This window comes from Prunus avium, chromosome 7 (assembly GCF_965620075.1).
Source record: "Prunus avium chromosome 7, drPruAviu1.hap1.1, whole genome shotgun sequence".
Taxonomy (NCBI): Eukaryota; Viridiplantae; Streptophyta; class Magnoliopsida; order Rosales; family Rosaceae; genus Prunus; species Prunus avium.
The window spans coordinates 38,600,609-38,618,188 of NC_142290.1; the positions used below are offsets into that span (position 1 = coordinate 38,600,609).

The 17,580-nt window shown below is 36.9% G+C and overlaps 1 protein-coding gene and 1 long non-coding RNA gene across 5 annotated transcripts; one reads left to right on the top strand and one right to left on the bottom strand.

The window, feature by feature from the left end:
- Positions 1–5,714, top strand: LOC110756879 (uncharacterized). 4 transcript variants are annotated; one of them, XR_002526733.2, is made up of 8 exons: positions 1–126; positions 415–482; positions 769–819; positions 1,229–1,345; positions 1,574–1,622; positions 4,416–4,520; positions 4,704–4,900; positions 5,094–5,709. It is a non-coding gene; the product is annotated as an uncharacterized LOC110756879 (long non-coding RNA). The 4 variants fall into 4 exon arrangements; XR_015836999.1 differs by lacking the exon at positions 1–126 and adding an exon at positions 2,758–2,846 and having other exon boundaries at positions 186–482; positions 5,094–5,714; XR_002526732.2 differs by lacking the exon at positions 1–126 and having other exon boundaries at positions 190–482; positions 4,699–4,900; positions 5,094–5,710.
- Positions 5,715–7,005: 1,291 nt separating this feature from the next.
- Positions 7,006–8,881, bottom strand: SIP3 (SOS3-interacting protein 3). Its single transcript, XM_021958356.2, has one exon. It carries the CDS (start codon positions 8,559–8,561, stop codon positions 7,263–7,265), a length of 1,299 nt encoding a protein of 432 aa, XP_021814048.1. The 5' UTR covers positions 8,562–8,881; the 3' UTR covers positions 7,006–7,262.
- Positions 8,882–17,580: the final 8,699 nt, after the last annotated feature.

Consider the following 17,580-nt stretch of genomic DNA (forward strand, 5'->3'; position numbering starts at 1 on the left):
CTCACTTAAATTCACAGAGAAGGGCACTGTCCACAGATGCTTTCTCATCAGCGGCCCAGGAAAAAGGCAGGAAAGTAAAGCCAGGGGCCAGGGCCCCCTCTTCTCTTTCAATTCTCCTTCTTCCAGGTGTCTTTCTCTCCAGAACATTCATTTATGTACTCTTCCATATGGCACACACGTCCATCACACATCTCTATCCATCTCTCTCCATCTCTCTCTCTCTCTCTCTCTCTCTCTCTCCATTTACTCAATTTTTTTAATTATAAATATTTTCTTTTTCCATCCCAGCTGACCTGATGGATAGATCATAGATAGATTCTATATATATGACACATTTCTTGCAGGATTTAGTACATGGATCATCATCTTTTTATGTGGATGTATTTTCTTCTCATCTCTTTCTCACTCTCACAGGTGTCTTTCTGTTTGTAATTCAAGCTTACTGGATGGATCTACGTGGCTCCTGGAGTTCACAACCAAATGTAATTTTTTGCTATTTTTATTTGTATGTAATTTTTGCTACCCGTGCACAATTAGATCTTCATCCATCTATCAGACACACTCCCTTTTTGTTCCCTCTTCCCTCTCCCTGTTACATATAATTTGTTTTTTCTTTCTTTTATGTAGATGATTTTTATTGTTTTTTATAATTATGATTAGTATTAAATCATTTCAACATATGTTATTGAAATTATTTAATAGTAATTATTAGTTATTCTAAGTGTGTGACTGGAGTTTGAAAGCGTGACTTTTGATGGTCCTTGCTAGATCTTCTTGAGCAGTTGAAGAGGACGAATTGGGTTTTGAATATTCAGTAAGGTACGCCTTCCTTCGTATCTACTATCTCACTACTATTCACATTATAACGGAACTTTTTATCTTTCTTCTTCTTCTTCCATGCGAGCAGCCTTTATCTATGCACTCATGTCATATAGAACTTTTTTTGAAAGTTAAAAACCAAAATTGGATCTGTTTTTTTATATTATGCATTTCTGGAACTATCCATCCACGAAAACTACCAGTGGGTACTTTTTTTTTTTTTTTTTTTTTGGTGTGGAGAAATACCAGTGGAGTGGGTACTTTCTTCCAAATAGAACCAAACTAGATTTAAGTTATATTAATTTCTGACGATTTTTTATTTTCCTCTTTGTTGATTTCATACCCATATGGGCCATATGTCCATTTTTCGCTCTCGTTCCCAAATCGGAAACATAAACCCTACCGTCAGTCCTCAGGGAACTGCTAAATATGGAATACATCTCATTCTTTCCTCATATGGCCAGATCTCAGCTTTTCTTGTGTCAGAAATTACATTTTCGAAGATGGGATGAATTTCCTTATACAGGTCAGTTTATTTTCCTAATTTCTCATTTATTTCCCTCTCTCCGAAGATCTTTCCTTGGGTACCAACCAAGGTGAATGAAATGAGTAGGGCTTCAGTTTTTTTTCTTTACAGGAAGAATAGGGTTTCAGTTGTCTAAACTCAAATCAGGTTTTTAATTGTTCTTACGGTATTGATTATGTTTTGAAATTATATTTGACAGGAAGTATTTTTTTTTTGTTTTGGCGTCAGGGGCAGCAGATTTATGCTTCCATTCATTTGCAGAACGTTAATCATCAAGGTAACACTTGTAATCTCCTTAGTATTCATGATACTTTAGTTTATTGATTTATTTTCTATCACTTTTTTTTCTCTTCTATTTTCATATATGTGGGTTTGTAATCTCTAAATTTGATTTTAAATCCGTTTTTTTGTTGTTGAACAAATTCATTAAGTCCAACCTGTTGTGTGTGTTTGTTTATTGTTTCTTTTTTACAAAACTAAATATATTTTCAGAGATACCTTCACAACGGTCCAACACACTCACAACAAAGTTAAGCCAAAACTTGGCATCAAACCCAGCAGAGGATTATATTGTATTCGCATCCATGTGATGTTGAACTTGAGACCTACACTAACGAAGTGGAGACAACTACCTAGACCAAAAACAAATGGGAGCATTTGCTCACCACTTTAACCCGAGGTGTATACTCACCACCCTTGTCAACATGTGTCCATAAGCATAAACATGGTTATATAAATCAAAGCAAAAAGTTAACCATAGTTATGCCTATGGACACATGTCAAGTATAAAGAAGGGTGATGAGTATACACCTTGAATTAAATTGGTGAGCAAAAATATTTCCAAAACGAATTGCTAAAACATTAATCCAGTTTGTCAAACAAAACTTGATCCTCTCCATATCTCAACTACGAATGATTAGCAAAGAGAATTTGCTTGAATTAATAATTAAAGGATATTTTATGAATAATCTTGGGTGGAAAGATAGGATCGTGTTTTTCTCAATTTACATAGTGGGTGGGGAAATAGGACAAGGGGTGGAAAACACTCTTTTTTCTTATAATGGGAATGAGAAGTTGGTAATGAACTTGAGTCATTGAAGATGATTTAATACCTTGATTACACATTAGTAGTAAGCATGACATGAGATACCCTCTTTCTCTGGACTTTATTTGAATTACATTAACTTTCTGTTCTTCACAAATTAATTTTTTTTCATCTCGGGTACTGTTTCTTACATATATTTTTATGTGATATCTTTAATATGAAGCTCTGCACAGCCACCTTTTTTGGAGAAACTAGTATTGAGAGGCTCATTTAATACATGTTCTTGCTGTTGCTATTGATTCTATCTTATTGGTATTTGCTAATTATTCGAGATTATAGTCCACTATACTCTTCAGCATTTTTGTAGGCACATTGTATAAATTCGAAACTTTTGTAAGACTGTTTCTTGAGGAATTAATGACGCTTGAATAAGCACTGAAAATTTAGAACTTTCAGGTAAAAACAAAGGTAATTGCATTCTATGTTTCTGTTGTTTTTTAGAAGTTCTATGTTGGTTTTTAGATGCGACACATTCCGCATGCTTGACTTGCTTTTCTTTGTCATATTTTTCCTTCAAGTCCAAATATGAATAATGCAAAATTATTTTAAGCTTTGTGGTTATCTTGAAAGAATCTTGAATAATAGTATGTTTTTATCAAAGGAGGAATGCAAATAGAATGACTGAAAGTAATTTCGCAGTTGTGGGAAACAAAGGTAGTAACGATTATGACATCTAATTAAGTAAAAGTACTCCTAGTCCTAGCCTTGGTCAATTTTATCATGATTGGTCATAATTTATATATTGAAATCAAATGGTTTGATTAACCTTGTGGGATATTCAGTAGTCATAACATTGTAATCGAATAGGGGTACAGTAGTCTCTTTTTTGGTTTTTAGGCCTGCTTCCAGGTGAATGATGATTTTTAGTTGTGTCCGTATGTATTGGTCTTGTTTGATATGAGTTTTAAGTTTTGGGGATTAATTGTCCCAATGAGGAGATTTTAAATGGTGTACTTGACTTTTGTCCCGAGGCCTATCCTAGGTTTGAGCAGGACCAACATCTGGTGCTCCATCATGTTGGTCAGAGTTAAATGGCTTGGATATTGCATCAGGATATACCTTTTTTGTTTCCTTTTTTCTGATCCAATCGGAATATACCTTCTGTAGGGTCATGGAATTTGTATGATTTCAAATTTTATTCTGCCTTACATTAATATTACAATGTTACTTGTATTTAACTCTCAAGTTTGGGTTCTACTGTACTGTTCTCCATAGATATTAACATCCATGTCACTTTATTCTGTGGATGTAGGCCATATAACCTGAACAATCATCATCCGTTGTTTTCCTTTATCTTTTCCTCATCTTCTCTATATCTAAATTTGAACATTGTGTAGTGTTGGTGAAGGTTTCATCTTGCTTTTCTGTTTTATTTATATCCTTTGCACACTATTCTCAATTGCCTGTATCTATCACTTTCTAGCACCTTATTCGCAATGAAGGCTTAATGCTTCTTTTTTTCTTTCTATTCATTCTTTATCTCTCACTACATGATTCTCAATAATTGGCGGGTTTAATTGCTTCCTATTAAATACTATGCATTCCAGTCCCTGAAAAGTTTTATGGGTTCTATGATGGCAACTGTGCAGAAATGAGCTGAAAGTGTTTAAATTTAGAGTATCAACCCTAATCATAATAGAAACCAGATCTTCATTTCGAAAACTGTCTAGGTCATGACCACAAATTGCAATCTGCTTTTGTTCCCAAGCAAGGACAACTTGATAATTTTGGTACTTGTTGCTTTAGCTAGAGTAAATAACGTTTTGAATTTGGAAAGTTTGCAAAACCAGTACTCTCTGTACCGCATATGCAACATTTTAGGGTTACCTACCAAATCCTGTTTTATGTACCACTCAAAACCTGATTATTGTGTGGTTTGGTTTCTAGTTTCGAAGATACACAGAGGATGGGTATCAGTTTTTGACCTATGTGCACTTTTTGTTCCCTTCTGACTTGAACACTCAGGTTTGAGATGTACTATCAAGCCACCTTAAAGTGATGGCTTATGCGCTGAATTGCCAGCTTCCAATTCACCTTTCATCTTTTGGCTTAGCACAGATGAAGCAAACGGTAAAAATGCATTTCTTTTATCTTTTTTCCCCTTGAAGTGATGTTGATCATGGCTTAATAATCTAATTGGCCGATTTATAACTAGATCTCGCCATCATTTTGTGTTGGTTTAAAAATTAATGTCCTGGCAGTCTTTGTATATAATGTAATATTATTGGCTTTACCTTCCTTTGTATAGTGCAGAAATTACTCTTTGTTGGTGCGAGCATGCATGGGAAACAGAATATCAGTCTCTTCAAAGTTCAAAGGGTTTGGGATCAGCAAAAGGGTTTAGCTTGGCACTTAGAATTCCTGAGATGAGAGGAAGCTGCAATCTCAAAGCTTTATGATCGATATCATATGAGCATTGCTCTGCAAAAAGCTTTGGAGGGGAATTGAAGGTCTGGGCCTTTCTAAGACTACAGATTTACATATAGTTTCTGTTTGTGTATCTTTTCTTTTTCCTAATTCTTGTCCAAACGATAAGATATTTTACAGACAATATGTTATCCTTGCATTTGGTTTGAGTGAGTCGAATTTGAAATCTTCTGTGAGTGGAAGAATATCTTGATGTTTTTTTAATTATTGGTGTAGTTGGTGCGGATGGAGGATCTATTCTAAGGTGGATTGGATTTGGGTCTATTGCATTTGGAAGAGCGAATCAAAACAACAGACAATGGTGGAAGATCTGTCTGACAACCCTTTTTAACCCCAAACTCAAAGGGTCGAAGGTGGATTTGGGCTTATTGGAAAGTTGGTAGGAAATAGGCCCATCTGTGGTTCATTATCGGAATGTTAGGCCCAAAGGACAAGTCAAATTTCTGAAAGCCAGGCAGCCTGCCTGTGCTGTGGCTGTGCTTGAAGAATCAGAAAGGAGACTTTTAGGTTGATGAAAAGGCAAATTTTCTGCTGCTATGAATCAAAATTTGGCTCTCTTGTTGTGATAATTAATAAATCCAATCCAAGGAAGGAGATAATCTTTTCATTGCAGACAGAAAGAATCATATATAGACATGATTGTCTTTTAACTTCTTGTGTTGTCTGGATTCTTGATGAATATGATATTAACATGATTGAGTTGCGATATAATTATGTTGTTATTATTTCATAGCAGCAACATAACACTGTGGTGGCACATGCCGTGATGATCCACCACCTACTCAAAGGCAAATATCCATCAACCTTTACCTTACCTAGCTAGCTAGCCATTATTTGTTCGGACAGTGACAAGTGTACAATAATAATCTGAGCAACTCCTTTCTTACTTGGCTCTGACTCTAAGAGATAGAGAATACACTGCTGCGTACACACAAGACAGTAAGAGTTAATTATGAATATGAACAGCAGGAGCTGCACTGCTAAATAAATCAGTAGAGCTAGCAACCATTCATCACCTTATTGTTTTCATAATTAAGCAGTTGAGTAGTAATTAATCAAAGAGTGGAGTGGACCCCAGCTTTGTAATTATGATCATGCTTAACTAGGGTAGGTGTCAAGGTGAGGTGTTGGTGAATCGGTAGATGTTTGTCCTCTCCTGAGATTCCTTATTTCAAGTGTGCTACTGCTGCATATATAAGTCAATCAATCATCATTATTGTTATTTTGTTAAAGCGTGAATTAATTAAGAAGCTAGCTATTAATTACAATACAATTAGTGACTGATAGAAGAATAGATAGATGATTTGAGTGGAATAAAAGAAAAAAGATGATAAAAAGAAGAGCAAGTGGCCTTCCCCAGTATCAGTATGATCATCAGCAACACCAACAGACACACGAACCCATCGTCCTGAGTCGAATGTTTTCGTATTATCTTCTGTAGGTTTGCTCCTAAATTACAATTATTGATGGGCGCCTACAATAATAACTACAAAGGTTAAAGGCGAATTGAATTGGGAAAGCCATGTGCTACTATCCTATCCTAGTTCCTAGTTCCCAGTTGTTGCTGATTGAGTTGAGGCTGAGGAGATAGATGATGGCTGCCGCTGGCCCTACCCTGGGGACACTTGATCATCCACAGTCCACATCTCTTTTTTTTTTTTTTTTTTTTTTTTTTTCACACAAATATTGGTTTAAATTATTCTAAATGAATATTTAAACTTAAATGCAAGGAGTGAGTTGATTACCCTGACGAAATGACCTAACTTACGTCATGCAATTTTAGTTTCTAGTAACTCATAAGATAAGATGATGAGTAGGCAGGCTTCATTTTTTTAATATTTTATAAATGGTAAATGAAACTGAGATCATATCCAATGTGAAGGATCAATCAAGGAAGGACAACGTTATCTTATACCACATGTATCAGATCATAATTGATTATGAATGTTAACAAGTGCTTATGGAATAACTCAATTCCAAATTCAATTCATTTTGCTCATGGACAAGTAATATTCAATACCAAATCTGTAATTCCATATCAACATCAAGCTAAGTAGTAGGATAAAAGAGAGAGAGAGAGAGAGAGAGAGAGAGAGAGAGAGAGAGAGAGAGAGAGGATAAGCGCAGCTCACAAATCAATTCACAGTTTACTTCTTCCACCCTCACAAACACACAACATACACAACCATAACAAAAACAAACCACAGAGATAGCTTGCTTTGCTTGATGGGTGGCTCGGCTTTGGCTACAACTTACAAGCCCCAAAGCCCCAAAGCCCCAAAGCCCAGACCCAGTTTCAATTTGAACTTAATAATTAATTGAAACAACAACAATAATAATCACATCATCAATCACAACAAATTATAATCTTAATTCTTCTATCAATCAAGCAGCCGTTGAACCGTCCACTGGGGAAGTCCACACGATGTCCTTGAGCGCCGGTCTCAGCTCCTTGCTGCAGAACTGGTTGTACTCCAACGTATCACCATTGTCCTTCTTCACCTCCACCACCAAAAACGACGGCGTCACCGCGAATATCTCCGCCGCAATCGCCAGTTTCCCCTTCCGTCCGCTCTCCTCCCCCTGCAGCCTCACCATAGAGTCGCTCTTCTTTATCCTGAACTTGCCAGCCTTCGCTACCTCCTCCAGCGTCGATATCACGCTGCTCGCCGGCTGCGTCGTAACGAAACGCAGCTCCTCCTTCTCCTCCCTCTTCTTCTCCTCGAACAACGGCGACAAATCGAACCCCTCCGACAACGATATTATATGAAACGCGTTCAACGTCTCCGTCTGCTTCCACGTTATCTTCTCACTCGTCTCGTCGAATTCCTGCTCTTGTTTCGTCCGCACGATCTTCGGCACTGATTTCTTGAACCATGATGAGTCCATCACCTTCGATATGGTAATTCTCGTACTCGGATTGGGGTCCAGAAGCTTCGTCACGAGCCTTCGGGCTTCCGGTGAAAACCAGGGCGGGCATTTGAAATCTCCTCTGTAAATCTTCCGATACATGGCCACGAGATTATCGTCTTGAAACGGCAAAAATCCGGCGAGAAGCACATAGAGAACGACCCCACAAGACCAGAGATCGGCCTTGGCTCCGTCGTACCCTTTCTTGCCTATCACCTCAGGAGCAACATAAGCCGGCGTGCCACAAGTTGTGTGTAGAAGCCCGTCTTGCTTCAAGTGCTCGGAAAAAGCACTTAACCCAAAATCAGTGACTTTCAATTTGCCATCCTCGTCCAGGAGGAGGTTCTCCGGCTTCAGATCCCGGTGGTAGACGCCGCGGCTGTGGCAGAAATCGATGGCTGAGATTAGCTGCTGGAAATAGACTCTGGCCACGTCTTCTTTGAGCCGGCCTTTGGCGATTTTGGCGAAGAGCTCGCCGCCGCGGACCAGATCCATGGCGAAATAGATCTTGGACTTGCTGGCCATGACCTCGTGGAGCTCGACGATGTTGGGGTGCTTGACCATCCTCATCACGGAGATTTCTCTCTTGATCTGCTCCATCATCCCAACTTTGATTACCTTCTCTTTGCCCACCACTTTCATGGCCACACTTTTCCCGCTCTTCAAGTTCCTGGCATGGTAGACCTTGGCGAAAGTACCGTGACCCAGAAGACGGCCCAGCTCGTACTTGCCGTGGAGCAACGAGGAGCCATCTCTGCCTTTTTCATCCGCCATTGGTAACAGTAACTAAAATAAAACTAACTAAAAATTGAAGCTGAGATGTTTGATGAAAATTTAACAGTTACCAAAAACAACTGGGGCGAATGGGTCACCCGTCTTCTACGTGTTTTCGGTGGCAATTCCTGCCGCCGATGCAGCGCTTGGCACGTGCAGATAGCTCAGGTTTGTGCAGCGATGCTCCTCTCATCTCTCTGCATTCCCTAACCACCTTCAGCTTGCTAAGATTGCTTAAATTTTAGGGTTTGTAAAAGGACCACCGAGCAGCAGAGCTCTTTTGGCCTCAAATCTCTTTTTCTGTATTTTCTTTTTCCCCGTTTCATGGCGTCTGGTTATATAATGGTGTTGGTGTTCAAAATTACGATCTTGACTCGCCTATGGGGTTTCGTGGATCAGACGGGCTTGAGGCCACTTCGAGGTGGGTACGTGTCATAGCTCAACTGCCTGGTAGTGGTTTTGACGTAATGGATTACTGACACGTGTTAGGCTTTACATTCGGTTTCGGTCACAGCAGCGGACAGCAGGGCAAAGGAATGTTATTACGTTTCTGTCCTTGTGGGTGATTTTTGCCTTATTAGGCCGTTTTTTCTTTTAATTCTGTGGGCCACAGGCGCATTTTGTGATAAGCTTTCCCCGAATTTGGTGACGATGATATGTGATGGGTAAATGCCATATGAGATAAGTAGTAGTAAAATCACGAGAGTTGGTTTGGAGCGTAATTTTATTTGCTTAGACCATCTCAGGTTATATGCCAAATATAATTCTAAAATAATGTAAAATTCATCTCTAATTGACGTCATCGATGATTTAGATTTTTTATTTTATTTTAAATAATCTTGTTAAATTCATTTTGTTTTTAAAATATATATACAATTGGTTGGTTTCTGATCAATGGAGAGGTAAGAATCATTGATTAAAAAGTTATTTTTTATTTATTTATTTAAAATCTTTTTAAATGTTTTAAATTCATTTTGTTTAGAAAATATATATATATATATATTAAAAAATATTGTCTCTAAATCGTAGTTGAATTAAATTAAACAATACATAATTGTGGAATATATGAGTGTTGTACCATTGTTTTTCTCAAAATAATAAAATATGAAGAGCCCTAAAATATAGCCATACATGGCTGGATATGGAAAAATTTTGCTTTGCACTATTCTTTAAAAAATTAATATTTTAGAGGGCTAAATTTTTAGTCTTAGATTACATTTAGCCCTATAATTGAAGATGGCCTTAAGTATGTGTTATGTATACACTCTCCTCTAGATGGTGTGTATTATGCATACCCTCTCCTATAGCGTCGAATTGAATTCTCTTTACGAATATTAGAGTAGTTTAAAATATCACTTTGTTAGATAAAAGTAAAAAGAACAAGCTGAAGGATGAGTTGCGGTGATATAACCGTGGAAAGAATATCCTGTTGATTCCTTAATAATAACATAGTTGGGTTGGGTTCATGTACGTGCGAGTATATTCAAAGGTGAAATGCATTTCAAAGCTACCCATTCCGGAACTGACGCCTGTATCCATTATTGAAGGTGGGCCCTCCTCGATTTCCCGCTGTCAGTTGGTGTGGTAAGTGATCAGTCAGCTTTGAGAGGATGTGGACCTCATGCATGCATGGTGCCACCTGGCGGACAGTATCACTACCTGACCTTGAATTTTGTTTTATGTGTATGGAAAATTATAAATTCATAATCCAATCTCAGAAATTTAAAATTATTACGCAATTCCTTTGGTAATTCCTTGGTTGAGAGCATGTATTTTGTATTCCAAGTTTTAAATTAATTAATCATTTTCTTAATTCCGCTTGTATTGTATGTATCCAAATAATAAAACACTACGAAAAGAGATGAAGTGTTTTATTTTTTTTCTAATGGATGATTGGTTTGTGAAGTTTGACCCCGAAAGTTGATTATTTTTCACAAATATAATTATCTGTAAACTTAAGTCGGTCTATTGTGTAAGAGTAAGAGTCGGTGAGATAATAATACTATTATTAGTAATAGGTGTTGAAGCAATGCATTTTGATTTATGACCACAGAAAACAGAGTTACAGAGAGCGAGCGAGATGATTGCAAATTGCAATGGTGACTTAACTTGTAGCCGCTAAAGAAACAAGATAGCTTTCCAATGGAATGGATATGTTGCTTTCTTTGTCTTCAGAGACAAACAACACCAACTTGTATATACAAATATATAATTTTTCATAAATATCTTAGCTTGTCCCCCACCACCAATAATTACAGTGAGTGAGTCAGTATTATTATCTTTCCACTCATAAACTTTGTTGTTTGTTTCCAACTCCCAACTCCTCCCAACTCCCAACCCAAGTAAATATATATTAATCTATTATAAAGAGGAAGGAAACTGATATGAAATTCATATGGCATTGGCAGCTTCAGCTCAATTCTGTGAACACGAGTCAAGTCTCAGAAAATCTCTTGAGTCTTTTGTGGTGTGCTTTATATATAATACATCAGAGACCAACCTGACTGGTCACTGGCTGCTGAGAAATTGCTAGGAACTGCAAATTGGGTTTGGGCGGCTGCAGCCTGCACTGCACCTTCACCCTTTTGGCCTGTCACTCGGAGAAACAGCTGACCGGGCCCTTGCATCTTCGTTATGACGCCCAAGCATGTTATTTGTCCAGCACTAATTTCCCACCCACAGTTTTTATTTTTTTATTTTTAATTGGATTCTGTGCAGCCATCCACAGTTTCTTTTTTTTATTGAAAAGTAGTGTCACTCGATTTAAGTAATGTCAATTTGTCAAGCACTAATCATGGGCTTCATTCAGGGTTCGTTAACCATAATCACTCACTTCTTAGAAGAGAGAATCGTCTTCACCTACTTTTCTGTAAAGTAATTTTTTGAAAAACTAATTCTTTCATATAAGTGATTATTAGTCTATCTCTTAAATGAACTCTAATTCCGTCACGTTTAATGTTTTACCCACGGTATTGAATATATACTTAAGCAAGCAAGGAGCAAACAGGAATATTTAAAAAATGACAAAAATAAATGAGAAAATAAAAAAGGAGGTGGTGGGGGAGTTTTTCTGGTTCAGGTCACCTTCTCGACTGTGTTGTTGAGTGGGAGTGTCCCACAACAACACATAAACATACATGCTTTGTGTTTTACTGTCCTCTGGTTAATTGATCAAGTTGAAACTTGACCCCAACATGCCCTTCAAATTTGCAAGTCTCGTCATATTCATATTTAATGATGAACACTTGTTGGGAAATTTCAAATTTTGAGTAAATGGCTGCATATGTTGTGCATGAGCATATATATATATATATTGAAACGGATTTTGAGTGATATTTTCACATGGGTGCATGCATGGATGGTCGACAAATGCATCCTTAAATCTTGATTAATTATGTCTCATCTCATGAACTAATAGATAGAGATCTGCATCTGCATCTGCATGCAGACTGCTGTCAGTTTTATCCTCACGAGTCACGCTAACTAACCATTTTGAAGACTCTGTTCATTTATCGGATTTTGAATATGAAATATTATCTTGTAACGCTGGTTGAAGGCCCCGCGGTGCGGTTCCCTTTTTATTGATCTTGACATATACATAATTGAGCTGAATAATGATGTCTCGCCTCTTTCTTGGTCGCTGTCCTTTTTTTTTCTTTTCTTTTTTTTCTTTCAGATTTGCTTTTAGCCTTTTAATTAGGTCGATTGTGAATAAGTTGATGATGATATTGTTGAGATTATTTGTCCCACATTGAAATGTTAAGGGACCTAGCCTGGGTTTATAAGGAGTTGGGCTACTCCCCCCATTGCCAATTGATTTTGGGGTGGAACCTCAACTTCCTTCAGATATGATATCATGCAAATTAATTACATAAAAAATTAATCTAGAGCCATTATTGATTCTCTTGAGTCACATTGTCTATCATGTAGATAAAACCTGTCAGTTTTGTGAATTGTGAGTGAGCCATCTGCCATCGTCATTCATTATCATCATCTTGACTATTATAATAATAAGCATAAAAATGGTTGATGAGTTGCTTATGTATCAGTTCAATTTTTATTCTTAATTACATTGGTGTAGTCTTCATCAAACTCATAATAATTGTGAAGTACACAGATTATTTCGAGCCAATTGAATTAAAGGAATGTTATATATAATTTAAAATGTCTCGGAGTAGAGTAAAACCCTAGAACCTCATGATGATTTCAGGTTAGAGTTAAGAGTATAATTTTATTTTATTTTAGAGAAGAGTAGAACATTTTAATTCTAAAGCGGAGGGAAAGAAAGAAAAAGAGCGACAAAAATGTCATCCTCAAACTTTGTATATATAAGTGCAATTAATTTATATATACAATTCAAGCACGATGGCCATTTACTACACGCAAAACTCATAGCAAAATTGAGAGAGAGAGTGAGACTAGGTTTGGTTGTAGAGACGCGCACGCATCCGATAATATTCAATGTCTTGGGTCACTGCAATGCTTGGTAGTAATTAGCATGAACCTTCCACTCCAGTCTTCCGTTGAATGTCAACGCAGATCACAATCTACGAACAATTAATTATTGATTAGGGGTAGACTTGCACACGTGTTCAACACTAATCCCACATTTACATTTTGTATGTAGTATTAACGTGTTGATTTGGGGTGTGATGCATGTGCCTAATTAAGACTTATATATCATCGATCCATCGTGCTCTTCACTAGTTGAAGTTGAAGCTGTATAATTCGCAACGTCTGTTTCTTGAATATTCTTGAAGCAAACTCAGCCGCAGTTTGTGATTGCTTTCTTTGTGTGCGCGTTTGAAATTCATATGCATAATGCATGTTAATTATGAACTTAAAAATCCAAACATATATAACAAAAAAGAGATGAGATATTTATTCAAGAGAAACAGGTTGTTCGTTTTATTAAACATTTTTTCCTGGCACTGCTCTGCTGCTACTGCTTCTGCAGTTTTTCTTTGTGTGCTACTGCAGATGGTCCAATTTCATTAGTTAATGGCTTGTTGTTTTCAAAATGTAAGGCTCGCCCCACATGCAACAACAGGCTTGTTTTTAGCTTGCCCCCCAAAAAACCAAAAAAATTAAATTCAAAAAATAAATGCATTGCAATTTATAATAATTTGCATGTAATCATAATATTGAGCGATCGCTGGAGGAAAAGAAAAGGCATATTGGTTTGGGTGATGAGGGAGGGATCCCCTCCCCTCCCCTCCCCAGATGTTGCTTAAGATTAGATTTAATAATTATGTAATCTGATGAAACATTATTGCAATCATATCATAAAACAAAGTTAAAATCCCATAAAATTAAGTTTTCTTATTTAATATGTAAGGAATAAAAGCCGCCAAAAATTATCTTGAGAAAATGATTATTTCGAAAAATCATTTTTCATACTTAATCAATATTTTTACATAAAACAAATTTTCATGTATGATATGAATGCATGAAAGAACTTAAGATTAATCTAGATAAATAAAAACCTTAGATATTCAATTTCACAAAGAGTTTTTAGCTTTTTAAAATTACACATCTGCTAAAAAATTCATGAATCCACCAATGGATACCCTCCCCAGATGTTGCTTAGATTTAATAAATATATGATCTGATTAAACATTATTGCAATCATATAACAAAGTTATAATTTTGGCTTTCGTCCAAAAAAAAAGGTTATAATTTTGGTTTCTTTTTCTTTCTTCTGATTGCTATTTGTTGGTTGGACCGACACACAAGTCAGAAGACGTGATGTATAACAAATGAACAACACGACAAAAGTTTCAAAATTATTGCTACCTAATTAAACTAATTCTATTTCAAATACCAGAAGCTAGCAGGAATATTAATACAGCTTTCTCCACTCTCATCTCCCCCCCAATGAATCCATGATTATCTATCGATCTCAATATACACTGAAGATTTCATATAGTAAACCAAATTACAACAATTATTTGTTATAAAATAAATTTATCGGCCGGCCAGCGGTTTAACTGTCGCTTATAAGTTATATGCAAATGCATGCACCAAAGCTATAAACTATAAAATTCATTCTCCTACGTACTGATATATATATATTTCTACTAATTTTGTATCAAAACAGTGATGACGTACGCGCTGTGCAAGACAGATTCTCTCCTACTTATTATTATTGAGGAAAGTTTATGACAAGGAGATGAAGTCTAAGTTGAATAATGATTTTGTTTTTGTTTTTCACTGGAGATTTTTAAATGAAAAGCTGCATCCATCAGAATCAGATATATATATATATATATATATATATATATTACAATTTACAACCTCACGGGTCACGTGAACATGAGAGCTCATATGCCACCATGTGAAAAGATACATCTGGACCCTTTCATGCCCGAGGCTAGCCTAGCTTGTGTTTTGTTTGGAATACAAGAGTACCATAACGTAAACTTTGGTATCATTTACAAAGCAGCGGAGAGGTTTAAGATCTTAGGGTCTTACAATTAATTCATGTGCATAATAATTAAATCATAATCGATCTATCCAACCTTAGGTTAAAGAATTATTTAACTTAAGTTTTGAATGAATATGATCCACAAAACAAAACTAGGGTTTTTGAATGAATGTGAGTTCCAGCGGCATTGGATTGGAAGCAAGTAATTGATCTCCACCGCGTCATTATTTGTTTTGTCCCTTTCGCATATGAATACAATTAGGTTATTTATTTACGCCAATTAATAATGAATGCAATTCCTTCAGATTCTGGGTAGAAACCCAATTGCTGCTGCGTACAAAATATATTCATTTTTATAATCGGGTTGGGACTGGGAGGTGAAAAGATTCAACAAGCACTCATCAGGTGGAATGGAAAGATGTATTCATAGGGGAAGTGGTCCAACTGGAAATTGAGAAAGTTCTGTTTCTTCTGTTTCTCCTGTTGCTGTCTTTGTTTGATGAGGGGGTGACACTGACATTATTAAAGCTGAAGCTGAAAGCCACAAGCCTACAATTACAAAACCAGATATCCACCACCACCATCACCACCATGTATATATATATATATATATATTGTATTTTGTTGAAAGTGAAATTAAAATTACTTGGTCATGAGAATTCTGTATATTATTATTTGGGAAGACTAATAATTCGTGTAGTCTGTGGGTGGAGGAGACTGGGACAGGACAGGCACAAGTGGAATGGAGAAAGTTTGTCATGATATGCTGCCTACTGCCTGCTGCCTAGCTAGCGCTAACATTACCTTATCTTCAATCAATCAATATATCCTTCCTGTTACAAGCTCCAAGTGGTGGAGATAAGCTATCAAATTTGGCCACCCAATTCCAATTCCCTCACCCATAAAACAAAATGCTAGCTCTCACTTAATGATAGTTAATAGTAATAATAATAATATGATATGATGATAAAAGCCCCCACTTACCACCTCATCAAACTTCAAATCTTGAAATTACATATGGCAGCCACCCATCATCAATCCAATCAATTCCATAGAAAGGCACCACGTCACAATTATTACCATCAGGGGGGGTCATTGACTAATTAGTACTACTTAATTAGGATTTAGAAGGGGCCTAGCCTAGACTAGAAGCGCCTAAACCATTGTCCACTTTTGAATTATATTTGCCACGTCTCAAATGTTTGATGTTGACTGCTACAGCATGCCATGTCTGACGTCTTCTTACTTCAAAATTCAAACTTGAATGTTGGTTCTTGCTTTGCTGCCACAGTGGCACAGTGGCACAGTGGCACAGTGGCACTGGACTGGGCTCTGGAGCAAGCAAGACTCAAAAAGGCTGAAAACTCATCACTCAATATTGAAATTTTGGTTCCGTTTATATGTAAATGAAGAGGGGCCAGCTGAGCTGAGCTGAGCTGCTGCAAACCACACAGAAACAGGCAGGGTTTAAGAAAGATACAAGGATAAGGGTTATCCTTATTTAATTAGCATCCTTAAATGGTGATGGTGGTTTTTACATCATTTTCATTCGACTTGTGAACAAGATTTCATCCATTATCATATCCAACGTATCATTAAATGGTGGCTAGCTCTTGCGAGAATTGTGAGACTTTGATGTTATCTTCTTGATTTTAAAACATTGCATGCGCCAACTTTAAGAATCTTGTTTTTTTTCCTTCACTGGCATTATCGATCGAAAGGTATTGCCGACATTATTAGGGCACTCCAACAACAAATTGAAGAAATCTCTCACGCATCTGATCTGAGGTTTCTTCAATAATATTAATAACTTGGATGGCCCTATCTCCACGCGTCTCTTTCTCTCTGCCTCATTTTGACCTAATTAATTCACAAACTATACATTCCAAGTTCCAACCCCAAATATGTGATGCTCATCCAGAACCACCAGTCTCCCTTCTCCTTCAGCTCGTGGAATGTTGGATGTATATGATATATATTTATAGGGTCAACATTTTATTGTTTCTCTATAATATTTTGTTCATCTCTTTATTTGGTCACGGCTCACACACAATTACATAACTAAATGTTTTTCGATTTTCGAGAATCTTGACACGAACGGTCTTTGAGTTGGGACCTAATATCATACTAAAAATTGTGAAATTGATCAAAACGAGTAATTACCGCCGTACGAACATACCAACTGTGATTAGGGAGCACTAATTTCATATATAAGTTTAAAACAAACAAACAAATATAAGTCCCATCTTCCATTATATTATTCCTTTTGGTTTTTTTTTTTTTTTTTTTGGGTCAATGCGGAGCTTTCATTAGCAAACCTGGAGAGGGCCAGAACCACATACATATGGGGATGAAGCATCCACCAGGACAGCACAAGGAAACAGAAGTACTTTAATAAACAAGACAATCACAATAACTTCAGAAGGACGAAAGTCCAGCGGCAGGGGAAATAGCAAGGCCCCAGACAAAGAAGAAATGTGAAGAGCAAAAACACCATGAACTATGGAGGGCCAGGGAGGCCATCCATGGTAAGAACACCGACCAGAGAGGGAGGGGGTTGTGTAACCCAACAAAGCCTTTTGGTTAGTGTGT

Bases quoted from the DNA above. Each gene is read 5' to 3' on its own strand.
- SIP3 (XM_021958356.2), bottom strand. From the start codon at position 8,561: ATGGCGGATGAAAAAGGCAGAGATGGCTCCTCGTTGCTCCACGGCAAG.